General features: G+C 50.9%; 1 protein-coding gene across 1 annotated transcript; it reads right to left on the reverse strand.

Annotated features, from left to right (window-relative positions):
• Positions 1–4,885: 4,885 nt before the first annotated feature.
• Positions 4,886–6,683, reverse strand: ARL4D (ADP ribosylation factor like GTPase 4D). The gene is made up of 2 exons (XM_059378397.1): positions 6,572–6,683; positions 4,886–6,002 (listed from the first exon to the last, which is right to left on the reverse strand). The coding sequence occupies exon 2, from the start codon at positions 5,906–5,908 to the stop codon at positions 5,303–5,305; it is 606 nt and encodes a 201-aa protein (XP_059234380.1). The 5' UTR covers positions 5,909–6,002; positions 6,572–6,683; the 3' UTR covers positions 4,886–5,302.
• Between the last annotated feature and the right edge of the window lie 10,610 nt (positions 6,684–17,293).

Consider the following 17,293-nt stretch of genomic DNA (forward strand, 5'->3'; position numbering starts at 1 on the left):
TTCTCATCTTGCTGAGGACTTGAAATCTGGGGATGGAGGAAGAAGAGGCTGGATTAGAGTTCTTTCCCTGCAAACGCTCTCTGCACATACATTTTCGCAATGTCTATAAAAATTTGAAATACATATACCCTTTGACACAATGATTGCATGACATATATGCAAGGAGGTCCATCTCCGTGGACACGCTATGGATTTAATAGGGGATTTAAATAAGAAATGATGGCATAGGAGCACCTGGGTGGCTCGGTCGTTAAGCGTCTTCCTTAGGCTCAGGTCATGATCCCCAGGGTCCTGGGATCAAGCCACGCATAGGGCTCCGTGCTCAGCAGAGAGCCTGCTTCTCCCTCTCTCACTCCCCCTGCTTGTGTTCCTTCTCTCGCTGTCTCTCTGTCAAATAAGTAAATAAAATCTTAAAAAAAAAAAAAAAAAAGGAAAAGAAATAATGGCATATTCAGACAGTGAACAGTGGAATCTCACATGGTCATCAAAAAGAAGGGGAAAAACCCCAATGTCCCAATGTTGAATAATGCCCAAAATATAAATGAGAAAAGCAAAAACCTCCTGTAATTCCCTGTATGTTGGATATGAAGGAAAGAGGGAAAAAAAATCAGAAAGATTATATATAAAAACCTGCCCCTAATATTTAGCTAGCTCTGAAATTTAGATTATGGGGTTCTCCATTTTCTAAGTTCCTTTACAGAAAGATCTGTTACTTTTGTAAGCAAGTGGGGTGGGGGAGACTGAAAAAAACAATATTATATTTTTATATAAAAATTTATATATATATATATATATATATATATATTTTTTTTTTTTTTTAAAGGAAGGAAGAACAAATCCTTTCCTCTGGTTTAGCCAGGGGAGGAGGTCCCATGACACCCACCCACAGACTCCCCAGCCGATGGCCTTGGAAGTGACGTGTGGCTACAGTCCGCCCTCCCTTTACATCCTAGTGCTGGCTTGGGCCTCCGTTACTGCCTTCACTCACTCCGCTCCCACTGGCTCCATTCACAAAAGGCCTGTTTTGGAGAACACACTGTCCCTCGCCCCCCCCCCCCCCCGCCTCAGTGGAAGTCTGTGCTTCCCAGGCCCCCGTGGAGGAATCCATCTCAAGCAAGACTTGGGATGACATGTGGTCAGTGGGGAAGCAGGGTGGGGACTTCTGGCCAGATTTGAGGCCAGAGTTCTGGACTTCAGAGATAAAGTCCTGACTCCTCAGGAAGGGGAGAAGGGGAGTGGAAAGCTGGCCTTTGAAGTAATCAGGGAGGGGATGCAGGGAGGGTGGGAGGGAGGGAAGGGGAGGGGGGAGCTCTGAGTTCCTAGACTTGCTGCCCATCTCCTATCTCTCTGGCCCTGGGAGTACAAAAAGCCAGCCTGGGAGGAAGGATCTGTATGTGCCACTAAGTAGCTATGAGCTCTTGAGCAAGTTGCTGCCTCCTCTGGGCCTTGAGACTTTTTTCCTTCCTCTTTGTTCTCTCTCTTCCTGGAACACATGCAGCACAGGACTGGAGAGGGGCAGAGGAGGTGAGGCTCCACTGCCATCCTTGCTGGGGGTTGGGCAAGGCACCTGGGGCAAGTGCAGTCCACCTGGATTTTACCATCCAGCTTGTGCAAGGAGAGGAGGTGACTGGTGGGGGAAGGGCAGCTCAGGGGGAGCCCAAATTCTGGGCCCATTGGTATCCTTCCACTCTACCACAGCCCCTATCTACCACTCCTGGCACCCCGAGACCCTCTGCTCTCAGGATCTCCTCAAGATCCATCTCAGGACCTCAAAGAAGTTCTACTTGCGGGGCGCCTGGGTGGCTCAGTGGGTTAAAGCCTCTGCCTTGGGCTCAGGTCATGATCTCAGGGTCCTGGGATCAAGCCCCACATCGCATCGGGCTCTCTGCCCAGCCGGGAGCCTCCTTCCCCCCTCTCTCTCCCTGCCTCTCTTCCTACTTGTGATCTCCGTCAAATAAATGAATAAAAATCTTTATTTAAAAAAAAAAAAGAAGAAGAAGTTCTACTTCATGAAGAAGCTGGGACAAGAAAACTACAGCCCATCTCCAACCCTGATCCCACCCCCATTCCAAGCCTGTGGTCCAGAGCTCAGCATGCAGAATCCCTGGGGCAGGGGCGCCCAGGGACTCAGGTGGTTAAGTGTCAGAATCTTGGTTTTGGCTCAGGTCATGATCTTAGGGTCGTGGGATCGAGCCCTGCCTGGGGCTCCATGCTCAGGGGGAAGTTGGCTTGAAAGATCCTCTCCCTCTGCCCCTCCCCACCCAAATAAATAAATAAATCTCTTAAAAAAAAAAAAAGAAAGAAAGAAAGAAAGAAAAAAGGGGCGCCTGGGTGGCTTGGTGGGTTAAAGCCTCTGCCCTCGGCTCGGGTCATGATCCCGGGGTCCTGGGATCAAGCCCCACATTGGGCTCTCTGCTTGTCGGGGAGCCCGCTTCTTCCCCTCTCTCTCTCTCTCTCTGCCTGCCTCTCTGCCTACTTGTGATCTCTGTCTGTCAAATAAATAAATAAAATATTAAAAAAAAAAAAAAAAAGAATCCCTGAAACAGGAGGATTATTCCAAAGCTCCTGATCCCCACCCAACCAGAAGGGAGCTTTCTTACCAGAATCTTCCACTGCTCCCCTCTCCCCACAACCCCTTCAATGCAGCTGGCTTCTCCATCTCACTCTCTTGCTGCCAATACGGCTTCCTCCACCCTCACCAGGCCAGAAGGATGTGGGGAAGAGCTGGGACCCTGGCAATCTCCTGCAGACATGGTCCCTGCCCAGGGCTGGAGTCCAGGGGAGCAGAAGATGCTTCTAACCAGAGAGGGAGGCCAGGTGTTTGGCAGGGCCAGAACCAGGAACTGGGCCCCTGGAAGCCCCTCTGCAGGGGTGTAGGAGGGTGCTCTTCTTCCAGATCTGGAGACCCCAGTCCCCCAGGTGACCAGAAATGGAGAAAACATGTCCTTGGAGATTCTGAGATAAAAGGACATTATTGTGGTGGAATGAGGAGGAAAGAGCTCCCAGCAGGACAGAGGACCTTCTAGCCAAGTCTTCCCCAGCCTGTTCCTGGGCAGAAGAGGACTCTGCCCTGAGGACTGAGAGAGATGAGTCACAGGCGTGTGTAGAGGGGAGCCAGGTAGCACGTGTCTCCAGCAGAACCAGCCCAGCAGCTCTGTTAAGCAGGCCCCTCGCTGACGCACACCTGGGCACCCTTCTGGATCCATGCATACCCACTCGTATCCTGCCAGCCAGGAAGGGGAACAAATCTGAACCAGCCCAGACTCCACAGCAAAACTCAGCTTCTGCTGGTCCAGGCTAGGAAGGAGCAAGTTCCTTAGGAAGTCCCCCCGAACAGGCCAGTCAGCACCTTCTCTCCCTCCCCAGCTCCTTTATTTGATTCTGGAGTGGGGACTCTGAACCTGCTCTGGATCCCACTTTTGCACGAAGGGTAGGGGTGGGACCAGGGGGCTGAGGGCTGGAAAGAATTGTGCGTCTTTAACCCTCTACTCCCACCCAGGCTAGGAGGATCTGATTGTTGGTCATCTCTGACTCAGTGGGCCCTGGGTGTTGGTGGAGGGGGCAGACTTGAAAATCTGGGCAGAGGCCCTCTGGACCTAACAACAATAGCCTTTATTCGCTTTTTAAGATTTTATTTATTTTAGAGAGAGCATGAGCAGGGGGAGGGGCAGAGGAAGAGGAAGAGGCAGACTCCCTGCTGATCGGGGAGCCCCCCCACAGAGCTGGATCCCAGGACCCTGAGATCCTGACCTGAGCCACCAACTGAGCCACCCAGGCACCCCTAGCATTTTCTTTTCCTTTTCTTTTTGTTAAGATTTTACTTATTTATTTGACAGAGATCACAAGTAGGCAGAGGAGCAGACAGAGAGAAAGGGGGGCACGGGAAGTAGGCTCCCGGCTGAGCAGACAGCCTATGGGGCTCTATCCTAGGACCCTGAGATCATGACCTGAGCAGAAGGCAGAGGCTTTAACCCACTGACCCACCCAGGCACCGTAGCATTTTATTCTTATCCTCGCTATGGGTGACCTACACCTTCCCCCTCCTCCCCTAGAGGGGGAGTAGATGTCCAGCAGTCCACACTCCCACCAGGCACAAACCCAGACTACCACAACAGCCCCTCTCCTGGGAACAGCCACCATTCCTAGAGCGGGGCAACTCACAGCTTAGTCACCAGGGCAGGGCTGGCTCAATCCAGCCCAGACCTCCCCAGCAAGAGCCCCTGCTGCCGCCAGGGAGCTGCAGTCAGCAGGATTGAGCACACGGAGCTGGCTGAAAGCCAGGAAGGAATTACTTTCCATTCTCACAGGATCCCCCAAGGTGGAAAAAAAAAAAAAAAAAGGATCAGCCTGAGTGCTGAGGAGTGGGGGAGGATGAAAACAGAATGGCTCCTTGAGGACTTCTGTATAGAGACTTAGGAAAGTCCTCTCAAGGACCAGCCCTATGAGGGGCAACGTAAGAGCCAGGAGATGAGGGGAGAGGCGGGAAGCAGGGGAAAGGGACACCCCAAAAAACGGCAGAAACCGGGGAATAGCTTGGGAGAGGGCAATTTCAACTCCATCTGTAATTTCCACCAGCCATCCCAAAAAGAGTGTTTCCCTTGCAAATTCAGCTTTGAGATAAACACCCTCCTCCTCATTCCTGCCACCCGTATAAAAATCTGGGGCTACTCCTGGGGCTGGGTAAGAAAATACCAGACCAAGGTCAGAGCTACAGTATCATCAGTCTTTAATAACTTATAGGCAAATGCTAAAAAATAGTTAATAATAATACAGAGGGCACACATGGCTTATAAAAACAGTTGTGGATCTACAAACGTGGGGTAGGGTTCTTGGCACTTTCACACAGACACAAAAATAAAGACTATTGTGACTAGCATCCTTAGAAAAGCAGCCTTAGGGGACACCCCATTTGGGGGGGTGGAGGTGGGGAGACAGTTCTCGTTCATTCCAAATGCATTCTCCAAACAACCTTCTTTTGCCCCCAAAACACATCTCATCAACAAGCCAGAGAAGAAAAAGAAGAAACAGGGTCGAGGTAGAGTCACAGCTTACATTTAAGCCTCCCCAGTCCTGCAGCCTCCATTTCTCCAGAGAGGAGGATAAGGGAGGGAGAGGAGAAGTCATCCCATCTCCCCTCCCGTGCGGTCCCCAGTGCTGCACCAGAACAGGACCCCCAGTGTGCTCCTCAGTCCTTCATTGAGGCGGACGGGTCCTGCACCCCAGAGCTGAGTGAGGGGCCAGAGGCTCCAGATGGCTCTCCGGGTGTGCAGACCCCTACTGGTGAGGAGGGGACAGCCTCGGGTCACCGTCTCTTCTTGCCTACCCGGGCTGCCTTCTTCCTCTTGAGGATCATCTCGTACAGGCGCTCCAGGCCTGGCTGCAAGCCCAGCCCATCCACAGCACTGCAGCCCTGCACATGGGTGAGTGTGGCCGCTGCAAGCTCTCGGACGGCCAGCCTCTTCTCAACCTCTGCGGCGCTCAGTGCCCCAGGCTGATCCTGCTTATTGGCCAGCACCAGCACAGGCACACCCTGGTTGTCCGAAGACCGACTGATTCGGTGGAGCTCCACCTTGGCCTCCTCCAGGCGCTCAGCCTCGGCAGCATCCACCACAAACACCAATCCGTCTGTCCGCCGTGTGTAGGAGCGCCACAGGGGTCGCAGCTTCTCTTGGCCCCCCACATCCCACACTTGGAAGGTGATGCCACGGGACCCTCCCAGGGGCACCCGGATCTTCTCTGTGTTGAAGCCTTTGGTGGGGACGCTCTGGACAAACTCCTTGAACTTGAGCCGGTAGAGGAGTGAGGTCTTTCCAGCAGAGTCCAGTCCAATGACCACAACATGCAAGGCCTGGAAGTGGGGCAAGAAAGAGGCGGCAGTGGGCGCCATCTCAGTCAAGTGGTTCCCCATGGTGAGCTCCAGCTAAGGTGCAGGTCTTGAGGCACACAGTAGAGGCAGGGAGGTGGCCGTGAACGGCAGGCTCTTGGGACAGGTGCTGGGTTATCTGGACAGGGAAAAGTCACGAGAGAAAAAAAAGGAGACGCTTTAACAATAAACATGAAATGTGCAACTTCTAGATCCTTTCCTCAATCAGTCGCCCATCCTTCCTTTTTAAAATTCCGGCTTTTGTTTCGTTTTTTAAACAGCTCCATGTGTAAAAGAGGCACTCCCCGCTGTCAGGGGCGACATGATATACAGAGACCCCCGGTCCTGGACACAGGTTGCGGGGTGAAGCCTTGATATGGATATGGTCGGCTTCCCGCGCCCCTTCTCCGAGCTCGCGGCGCGGTAGCAGACGCAGAGACCCTTATTCCCCACGCGAGAATCCTTACAGGAAAAGGCAGGTCGGGCAGCGCCCCCCAGTTAAGGGTTAGGGTACGGGCGCTGAGTCGGGGCAGTAAAGCCTGCTCCCGCCTGCCCACCGCATCTCCAAGCGGTTGGCACGCCCCTCCTTAACACCGTAACCCCCTTCCCACGGTCCCGCGACACTTCGCCTTGCACGGATCGCCTTGTCCTGCTCCCCAGGTCCCCGCACCGGGGCCACCTCAGCTCCCCCTGAAACAGCCCCTTTACCTTCCGGCAGCCGCACTCTCCCCGGACCAGCCACCCGAGCCGCCACACGAACTCCACTCCCACCTCCGGCGAGGCGCCACCACCGCCGCCACCGCTGCCACTGCGGAACAGCCCCGGGGTCTCCGCCTTAAAAAGCCGCGCGAAACGTCACGCAGCGCGAGCCAATCAGCAGTCCCTCAGCGGCGAGGCGGGGCGGGGCGGGGCGGGGCCTGGAGATACGTGACCTGCGACCCCGACAACCCCGAGGTGGACGTCTCTGCTCAATACGTGAACGTTTTATTTGCACTTTTCTCCCATAGTCTAATATTTGGAGGTAACTCGGGATGGAAAGTGGGAGGGACAGACGTGGCGGCGTTTGACTTGGAAGGAGAGCTGAGCAGCTTCGTACTCTACGCCGTGGCATCCTCCCCGCCCACACAGAGAGCCACCCCACCCGTACACCGTCTCCGCCAGGGTCTCCTGGAGCGATGCTCACAAATCTTACTCCTTCATCTTTACTAAGTCAGTGTTCAAACCTGTGTAAACCCTGGAACCTCATGAAACAGCCTGAGGCACAGACTGGTGCAGTCTGCATTCTACAGGGGAGGAAAACTCCGAAGGGTTCAATGACTTGAATAAGGTCACCTAGGCAGGACGCGGCTGAGCAAGGGATCTGTCTGAATCCCAAGTGTGAGACCTGACGTCATAGCTGTCCCTCCTCTCTCATCCGAGAGGACATAGGGTTAGGCATCCTCAGCAGAAATCCCTCAGTTGCTGGTTCTAGTGCTGACCGGAAGCAGACACCCCAAGGGCCTCCCTTGTTCAAAGAGATAGAGAGACTTCTTCACTGCACAGGACTTTGATTGTCCTCATTCGTACTGTGTGCTCTGCCGGAGAGACCTCAGATAGAGAGGAGGCCTAGGTCACAGGGCCGGACCTCAGAGGGCTTAAACTCCAAGACCCACCACTGACAGGGAACACTAGACCTTTGTAAACCCTAGGTAAGTAGGACCTTGTAGGACAGGGCACCTGGGTGGCTCAGTGGGTTAAGCCTCTGCCTTCAGCTCAGGTCATGATCTCAGGGTCCTGGAATCAAGGTTCTCTGCTCAGCAGGAGCCCTGCCCCCCCCCAACCCCCAGCTGCTTCTGCCTACTTATGATCTCTCTGTCAAATAAATAAAATCATAAAAAAAAAAAAAAGTCCGCATAGGGCTTCAGAGAAAGGAGAGGTGTGAACTGGAAGCTTCTGGAAAGGTTTCTGTAAGTTAATGAGTACTGTGTAGGATTGGTTAGGAGGGGGATAGGACGGAATGGCATCTCCCCAGCCATTGCACCCTGATACAGTTTGGGCAGCCCAGAAGGGGAGGAGATGTCACAAAAGGACAGATGAGCAAAAGGATATCAGTGATTACCTGCGGGGGAGGTAAGTGAAATTGAAGGAGGGGAGGCAGATCAAAGAATAAGATCATAACCCTATTATTTCCATTTTTTTTTTTAAGATTTTATTTATCTGACAGAAATCACAAGTAGGCAGAGAGGCAGGCAGAGAGAGAGTGGACGGGGGTGGGGGGAAGCAGGCTCCCTGTGGAGCAGAGAGCCTCATGCGGAGCTCGATATGGGGCTTGATACAGGGCTCAAGGCCGGGCTTGATCCCAGGATCCTGGGATCAGGACCTGAGACGAAGGCAGAGGCTTTAACCCACTGAGCCACCCAGGCACCCCTATTATTTCCAATTTAAAAGGAGGCTGGATTTTTACATTTCCCGTGTAATTCAGTATTAACCCTTTTTAAAGGTTATATTTGAGGGGGATCGGAAAAAGAGTAGGGGAAGTCACTGCTAGACAGGGAGGGCCTAGCCCTTTCCTGTCCACTGGTCTCCCATCCGTTTAGCACCAGCCCGCCTTGCCACCTCCGTCTTTCCCTCCCTCCTATAAAACCAGCCACCTGGTTTCCCCAGCAATGTAGGGAGCCTCCTTGAATCCCTGGAGACATCAAGACCTTAGGAAATTAGTGTTATACTCCATGTTGGGGGGTAGCAGATTACCACAAGAGCTAAGACACAGAGAGGGCCTGTGTTAGGAGAGGGGAAGACGGCAGGCCACGAAGTCGGAAACCGCTACCATGCTGAGTGGCCACTGCATGCCAGGCTCTTCTTCTGAGAACTCTGTATACTTTTCCCTTTTATTTTTTTATTTTTTTTAACTTGTTTTTTTAAAAATAAGCTCTAGGGGTCCCTGGGTGGCTCAGTCGTTAGGCATCTGCCTTCAGCTCGGGTCATGATCTCAGGGTTCTGGGATCAAGCCCCACATTGGGCTCCTTGCTCAGCAGAAAGCCTGCTTCTCCCTCTTTCACTCCCCCTGCTCATGTTCCCTCTCTTGCTGTCTCTCTCTGTCAAATAAATAAATAAAATCTTTTTATTTTATTTATTTGTTTGTTTGTTTGTTTGTTTATTTGACAGACCGAGATCACAAGTAGGCAGAGAGGCAGGCAGAGAGAGGAGAGGGGAGCAGGCTCCCTGCTGAGCAGAGCCTGATGCGGGACTTGATCCCAGGATCCTGGGATCACGACCTGAGCCCAGGTCCCTAAGATCATGACCTGAGCTGAAGGCAGAGGTTTTAACACACTTAGCCATCTAGTCGCCCCTAAATAAAATCTTTTATTAAAATAAAGTAAGCTCTACACCCAACGTGGGGCCTGAACTCACGACTCTGAGATCATGAGCCATGTGTCTCACCCACCGAGCCAGCCAGGTACCCCATACTTTTCCTTTTTAATATACAGCTCAACCCAAGAAGTCAGTATGGTTATTCCAAAAAGAAGAAAGAAGCACTGAAAAGTTAGGTAATTTGTCCAAGGTCAGGCTGCTAGAAATTGGCCAAACTTGGCATTGAGCAAATGTTACAATGGCTGTGAAACTGAAAACACACAGTAATGAGAAACACAGATTGTCTCGTTTTTCTTCTGCAACCTCTGAAACTTCCTGGGCCTCACAACTGAGAGGGAAATTGTCACTTGATTATCTGATGAAAGTGATAAAACTGACAATCCTACTCCACCCTTCATCTTTCTGGTTTGCCAGAGGTGTTGATGAACAAATGGGTAGGAGGGGGAGGGGCAGGGAGAGGTAAAGGAAGGGGCCCAGCTTGTCAGGGCAGTGCTAGACTGTGGGCTTACCGAAATTTGTCCCCTTTATACTGTGGGCTTACCGAAATTTGTCCCTGTCTAGCAGGGAACTCCGGGAACTCCGGTTCCCTGCCCCCCTCCCCCACATACACACCCTGTCCCCAGGGAGCCTTCCTCCATTAATGACCATTTTCCTTCCTGGCAGCCTCATGTCTGCAGCCCTTTCTCTCCACAAGATCACAGCCCAGGACCTTCTGTATTGGGGGATTCACTGCAGAGAACATTTGAACATCCGTACATTGAACAATCATATATGGGGTGCCTGCTAGGTTCTGAGCACACAGCCCTGAGTGAGATAGTGAAGGACCTGCCCTCTTGGAATGTACATTCTAGAGGGGAGAGGCAGGCAGTGAAATAAAGAAGATGGTTTCAGATGGTGATACTTGCAATCGAGGGAAATAAGACAGGGAGATGTGCCAGAGAGAGACTCAGGAAGGGAACTATTTCAAACTGGGGAGAGAGGAGGCTTCTCAGGAAGTCCTCTCCCATAGGTGACATTAGAGCCAAGGATAAAGCCACAAGGAATCAGGTCAGCATTCAAGACAGAATGACAGACTAGCTGGGACCTACCCACTTCCTTCCAAGGGCTCCCCCACATGGATGGGATTCCATCCTTCTTCATCCTCAGAGCTGTCTCCCTGCCAGATGAAGCCCTTAACCCAGGGCTGGTTCCTGTCATCTACAGCTCCAAGCTGCCCAGCACTGTGCCAGTGGACAGTCAGGAAATCTTGCATGAATTCATATCCCTGACTAGGAAAACCAAACATCTACGCTTAGCCTGGGAGATTCCTGGTCTGGGGTTCCTCAGCCTTTGAGGGTTCTGCTGATACTGGGTTAGCCAGGGATGCCTATAAAACCCTGTGTTTCTGGGCAAGTTCTAGGTAGTATTGGACTCTGGGGACTTTATTGAGGACAAGGGACTTTCTTAGAGGAGGAAAAACAGAGGCCAGGGGTGGGGATGACGCTGGAGAGAGAAGCCCCTCCTCAAAGCCTGGCAGGCTGAAACCCTGGGCTGAGAGTCAGGGTGAGTCCTGTCCCTCACCAATAGACTAGCTTGGAAAAGTCACTCTCCCCCCTGCCCTCCGGGTTTAGGCCATTCCAGGTCCCTTCAGCTACCAATAGTCCATACGCAGAAATAGCTGAGGATAAGAGATGAAGGAGCTCACCAAGGAAGGGGCTGAGAACATCCTTGTCTCCAAGGGAGGAGTGAGCCGTGAAGGAGGGAAGCCAAAGAAGCAGCTGGCAGCTTGGGAATCACAAAGACTCTTTTTTCCTTTCTTTTTTTTTTTCTTTTCTTTCTTTTTTTTTTTTTACGGTTTATTTATTTATTTGAGAGAGAGAGCAGGGGTAGGGGCAGAGGGAGAGGAGAGTGCATCCTCAAGCAGACTCCCTGAACAACGCAGAACTGGCACGGGGCTCCATCCCACGACCCTGAGACCACCACCAGGAGTCCAGAACTTGAGTGTAAACCAAAAGTCAGCCACTCCACTGACGGAGCCACTCAGGCACCCCCACGAAGACCCATTTTTCAAATCCCAGCTTTATTTACTCAGGAACAAAATGGAGAAATTACAAGCTACCTCTTAGAATGAGTGTGAAGAGGAAAAAACCATGTATGGAAGGACCCCATAGGCACCCTTCTCCCCTGCAGGCGGCCCTCTCAGAAGCAACGATCCCAAGACCCAGTCCCAGGGCCTGGGGCTTAGGTCTAGAAAGGAGCAGATACTGCCCCCTGGTGGATATGTTTGTCACTGACTGATCCCCAAAGAAAAGTGGAGGGAGGTTAAGTTTTAAGTTATGTATATAAGTTATATGCAGGTTCCTTTGCCTCCTTCTGGAGTCTTCCATTCAGACAGGGCCTTTTTTACAGTTTGAGGTTGGAAATGAAAAATATACCCTCTTCAAGTTTTTCTGTGGAACTGAGATCAGATTTAAATGAACATTATTTGTGGGGTACCTGGGTGGTCCAGTCAGTTATGAATCCAACTCTTTGATCTCAGCTCCGGGCTTGACCTCAGGGTTGTGAGGTCGAGCCCCACTGTGGGCTCCGTGCTCGGCATGGAGGCTACTTCAAAAACAAAACCAAAACAGAAAACCATGATTTGAGCAGAAAATTTCATTTCGGTGACATTTCCCATACTGTTACTGAGGGCCTAATGACAGGGGCAGAGAAGGCTGAGGCAGGAGGAAGCTCCAGGGCAGGGACGGTTATGAAGAGCTCGGTGGCAGCCATGTTTGGGTGTCTGTGAGGAGGGATGTCCAGCGTCCATGCCTAGCACTCAGGGGAGGGCCGGAGGAAGGGATTTGGGTAGTCAGCAAGAACCAGGCACGAGAGCCCCCAGGAGAAAGAGAATACCTCAGAAACAAGGAACAGCTGAACTGAGAGGCAGAGAAGGGAGAAAGGCAGGCCCATGCTCTGGAGGGAACAGGTTGACCGCCCAGGTATCCAAGCTGGGTGGGCTCCTTGGAGCATTCACAACAGGGCCGGTCCCCAGTGACCTCATCCGTTCGATTCAGTCTTTCTCCTCAGATTGGGGTGGGGAGGCTTCTCAGTCCAGCCCTCCATGTGATCTGGCACACACTGAGAGGTTAGTGTAGGCTTCAACCCATCGATCTCAAATTTGAGTGTACGTCAGAATCATCTAGAGGACTTACTAAAAACACAGATTGCTGAGCCCCACCTCTAGAGTTTCTGATTCGGTCAGTCTCGGGCTCACAGACCCAAAAATGTGCATTTACAGCAATTTCTCAGGTAATACTGATGATGCTGGTCTGGGGGCCACGCTACGAGGACTATTGGCTTAAAAGAGGAGTTCCAGTCCTGACTTTCACGTTTCCAGTGAGCCCTTGGGTACATTATTTATCTTCCCAGCCTCAACCTCTTCATCTGTAAAATGGGATAATACTTACCTCACATGGTTGTCATGAGAACTGAATAAGGTTAAATGTGTGAAGCAGTCCACAAAGGAGTTGGCCTATATAAAGTTCTCTATGCCTGGTAGCTGTTATGATAATGATATTAAATTAGTTTATCTCAGGGCTCCTGGGTGGCTCAGTCGCCCTTCTGCACAGGTCATCAATCCAAGGTTCTGCTCGGCGGGAAGCCTGCTTCTCCCTCTCCCGCTCCCCTTGCCTGTGTTTCCTCTTGCTGTGTCTCTCTCTGTCAAATAAATAAATAAAATCTTTTAAAAAATAAAAAAAAACAAATGAGTTTATCTCAACCAATAAAACTACAGAAAAAAGGACCCAGGAAACCAGTTTAATATGGAATATCTTCCTCAGATAACACACAAAGTGACATATACAAATTGATCCTTGGCTGCCATTTCTTTTCCAATGTATATGACTGAAAGCATTGCTTTTCAGAATTTCATGTGCATATTAACCTCCTGTTGACCCTATTAAAATGCAGATCATGGGCTCCTGGGTGGCTCAGTCATGGAGCATCTACCTTCACTTCAGGTCATGATTCCAGAGCCCTGGGATCTAGTCCCATGTCGGGCTCCCTGCTCCATGGGGAGTCTGCTTTTCCCTCTCCAACTCCTCCGTGGTTGTGCTCCCTCTCTCTCCTTATCTCTCTCTGTCAAATAAATAAAATCTTTAAAAAATAAAATAAAATGCAGATTATGTTTCAGTAAGTGTTACAGACTGAATTGTGCCCCACCCACTCAGGTTATATATTGAATATTCAATACTTTATTCAAGTAAAAATTCAATATTTATATATTGATGCCCCACCCCCCAGTGTGATGGTATTTAGAGGGGAGGCCTTTTGGAAGGTAATTTGGAGAGAGGAGATTATGAGAGTGGGGCCCTCAGGATAGGATTCCCTTAAAAGAGATGCCAGAGAGCCAGAGATACCAGACAGAGAAGGTGGCCATCTGTGAGCAAGGAGGGACCTCACCAGAGTGCTATCTGGTTCAGCTGGTACGCTGAACTGGGACTTCCAGCGTCCTCCACGGTAAGAAAAGAAATTTCTGTTCTTTAAGCTCCTGGTCTACAGTATTTTGTTATGGCAACCAGAGCAAACTAAGACAGTAGGTCTGATGCGGTGCCCAACTTTCTGCATTTCTAACCGGCTCCCAGGTGATACAGATGCAGATGTTCACAGACAGCGCTTTGAGCAGCAAGGATCTAGAACAGATTAATAGAAAGTTACCCTAAAGGCTGTGCATTTTCCCTGACGGTGAGTACTTTTTTGGTGTCTTTTTAAAAATTTTTTTATTTTCTTTCTTTTTTTTAATTTTATTTATTTACTTGACAGTCAGAGATCAAAAGTAAGCAGAGACAGAGAGGGGGGAAGCAGGCTCCCCGCTGAGCAGAGAGCCCAACGCAGGGCTCTATCCCAGGACCCTGAGCAGAAGACAGAGGCTTAACCCACTGAGTCACCCAGGCGTCCCCTGACGATGAGTACTTTAAATGTTCTCCTGCAGATCTACAACAGAAATCTGCTATAATCCCAAGCCTCTGATGAGTCTAGAGGCTTATTATCCCGAGCCTCAGCAATCATTATTAGATAAAAGAATGTATGAGCTAAGAGTTTTGTCTGACCCCTGGTCACCTTGCCTACTGCAAAGACCTTTGGACTTGGAAGACTTTTGGAAGTACCCAGGGTGAGCCAGGCAGCTTCTGCAAGCTGGATTTGCAAACTGGGGATGTTAACACTTCTCAAAGGTGTTGTAGAGGTTAAATGAGAGGTACCCGGTTGGCCCAGATGATAGAGCATGTGACTCTCGATCTCAGGCTTGTGAGTTTGAGCCCTACCTTGGGGGTAGAGTTTACTTTTTTAAAAAAAAAGGTGGTTTGTTTGTTTGTTTGTTTGTTTTAAGATTAAATAAGATTGTGACCATGCATGTGCCATAAACTGCACCTGGCTCACACACAAGGACACTAAAAAAAATAATAATAATTAGAGTTGAGCCCCATGAAACAAGTTTCTTGGCCTCTGAATTGGAACTCTTTGCTCCAAAGCTCATGTTGGCTTCCTGCACCTGAAGATTCCAGGTAGCCAGTAGGGTCTGCAGCAAGCCCAGCATGGGGAAGAGAGGACAGAGGGGGAGGGGGTCGAGAGATGGACTACCTGGGCAGGTGCTGGAAATAGAGAGGGGACAGACCTTCTCCTGCTGTTGGGCCTTATCCAACTTGGGATAGGGACTAAGATACCTGCCCAAATGGCCAGGACACCAGACAGGACAAGAAGGCCAATGAGAGATAAATAAATGCTTGGGGTGTTCAAACCACAGCAACCCCCTCTCAGCCAATCCAAATTAGTGAGTAAATTAGATGGTCTGAGACACACAGATCTGAACAGAGATCATAGGATTAGAAGGCCCAAAGAGTCACGTTGGGTGCAAGCTAAGCACCTTATGTATTATTTCATGTGACTCTCGTGCATTCGTTCAACAAATATTTATCAAGCGCCGAATACATACTGAGCACTGCCTCAAGTGCTGCGGATAGAACAGCCACAAAACCCCTATCAAGGTGAGAAGCACATAAACCAATATATGTGAATATTTATGAATATATCTAAATTAAGTGTCTTAAAATATTTTTTAAAGATTTTATTTAGGGGTGCCTGGGTGGCTCAGTCGTTCAGCAGCTGCCTTCAGCTCAGGTCCTGATCCCAGGGTCCTAGGATCAAGCCCCGTGTCAGGCTCCCTGCTCAGCGGGAAGCCTGCTTCTCCCTCTCCCACTCCCCCTGCTTGTGTTCCCTCTCTTGCTGTCTTTCTCTGTCAAATAAATAAATAAAATATTTTGGGAGCCCCATGCAGGGCTCAGACCTAGGACCCTGAGATCATGACCTGAGCAGAAGGCAGATGCTCAACCCACTGACACACCTGGGCATCCCCTGTCTTAAAACATTATTAATTTTGATCACTGAAGAGTTGGGGGGGCAGTCTCCCAAATCCCCCCCCCCCCAAGGAGGGGTCCTCATTGGCCTCACCATAGTCCTGGCCCTGGATAAATATAATATCCACCTTGCGGGACTGTTGAGTGAATTAAGTTCGGTAATACAATAGAGCACTCAGCCCAGGGGCTGGCGTTGGAAAGGGTTCAGGCAACACCTGAGTACAGGCTCTCCATCCCACAGGGTGAAGTGACTGCGTTTCAGTCTTATAACCGCAATACCTTCTAGTTTTTCTGAGATCAAATGAAAGAAATATTAACCCCCCAAGTAAACTGAAGTTCTCTAGGAAGGAGAATATGAAAGGTAAATGCTGACTAAGCAGCCAGCCAGCAGCAGTCTTTGCCACAAAGAAAGGTCAGGGGAGGGAGTTTAGAAATTGATTGGCCTTGATACCCAGAACATCCCTGACAGTCATCTCTCCTCTGTCGTGTGCCACCACCCCTGACCAGATCTTCCACCCCCATCACCCCTGGACCAGGCCAGTAGCCTCCTAATTGCTTCTCTGATTCAGTCCGATCTGGGGATCGCTTCTTCACTTAACAAACGTTTACTGACCACCTACTACCTGCCAAACACTAAGCTAGTGATGGGGTACACAGATAAATACTGATGAGGGTCACCCCTCAAAGATCTCGGATTCCAAGCGGGGGCGGTCAAGGGTTGCCAGAAAAGGTGGAGAGTGGTGTACCTGAAACGAATTAGCAGGTGGGACAAAATGCATATGACAGCCGCTAATCAGAATTTAGGTAGGGTATAGAAGGGCCTTTAAAGAAGGCTTCAGGAGAAGGTGACACCCAAGGGGAATCCAGAGTATCTGCATAAACAGCCAAGTTAGGAAGACGTGAAGGAAACGATGTCCCAGGCGCAGGGAGCTTTACGTATGAAGCCCAAGACATGATTCACTCTCAGAAGCACGGAGAGACCCAGGTACTGGAGTTGGAGAAAATCCATCCAGCGGCCCACCCCCGCTTCCCGATCTGACACACCTCCTCTCTCCTCCGCACTTTCTTAAGATTTGCCTTGCGTCTCGCAGGAAGGCAACCCTCCTCGCTTCGGGAAGCCCCTGCTCCAGACCTTCCGCTCCCCTAACTCAGAATGAGCCCCTCAGCTGGCCAAGTACGATAAGATCGTCTTTCCGCCGACGTAATACACCACACGGTCCAAGCATTTCTAGTGAGGATGTCTTGCGACATTGTCTTCTTCAGGACCAACTCCGCCAACTGCTCCCTTCCAGAGGCCCCGATTGCCGTCACCCAGAGCCCTCTTGGATCCTGTCTTTTCTCTCGGTCTGTACAAAAGTGGAGACTAACCCCCCCCCCCACCCCCCGGCCCCGTCCGGGATTCAACGCAGGTGCGTTGCCGGGTGACTGTCGGCCCGCTGTCTGTGACCACGCCTCCTGGGCGGGAAGAGGAGGGGCATTCAAATTAGATGTGGCGCTACAGAGAGAGGAGACGAAGCGACGACAGAAGCACCATTTCTGTGTTCAGGTGTAGAGAGTGGACACGTGTGCGGCCGAGCGTCCTGAGCGATGGCCGCCATAGCGCTGTCGGCGAGGGGAGGGAAGCGAGGCGTGGGCCGCGCGCCGCGGCTCGCCGTGAGTGCAATATGGATGGCGACTTGGCGGTGACAGCGAGGGACGGGTGCTTGGT

The sequence above is a fragment of the Mustela nigripes genome, chromosome 16 (assembly GCF_022355385.1).
Source record: "Mustela nigripes isolate SB6536 chromosome 16, MUSNIG.SB6536, whole genome shotgun sequence".
NCBI classification, from domain to species: Eukaryota; Metazoa; Chordata; class Mammalia; order Carnivora; family Mustelidae; genus Mustela; species Mustela nigripes.

Bases quoted from the DNA above. Each gene is read 5' to 3' on its own strand.
- ARL4D (XM_059378397.1), bottom strand. From the start codon at position 5,908: ATGGGGAACCACTTGACTGAGATGGCGCCCACTGCCGCCTCTTTCTTG.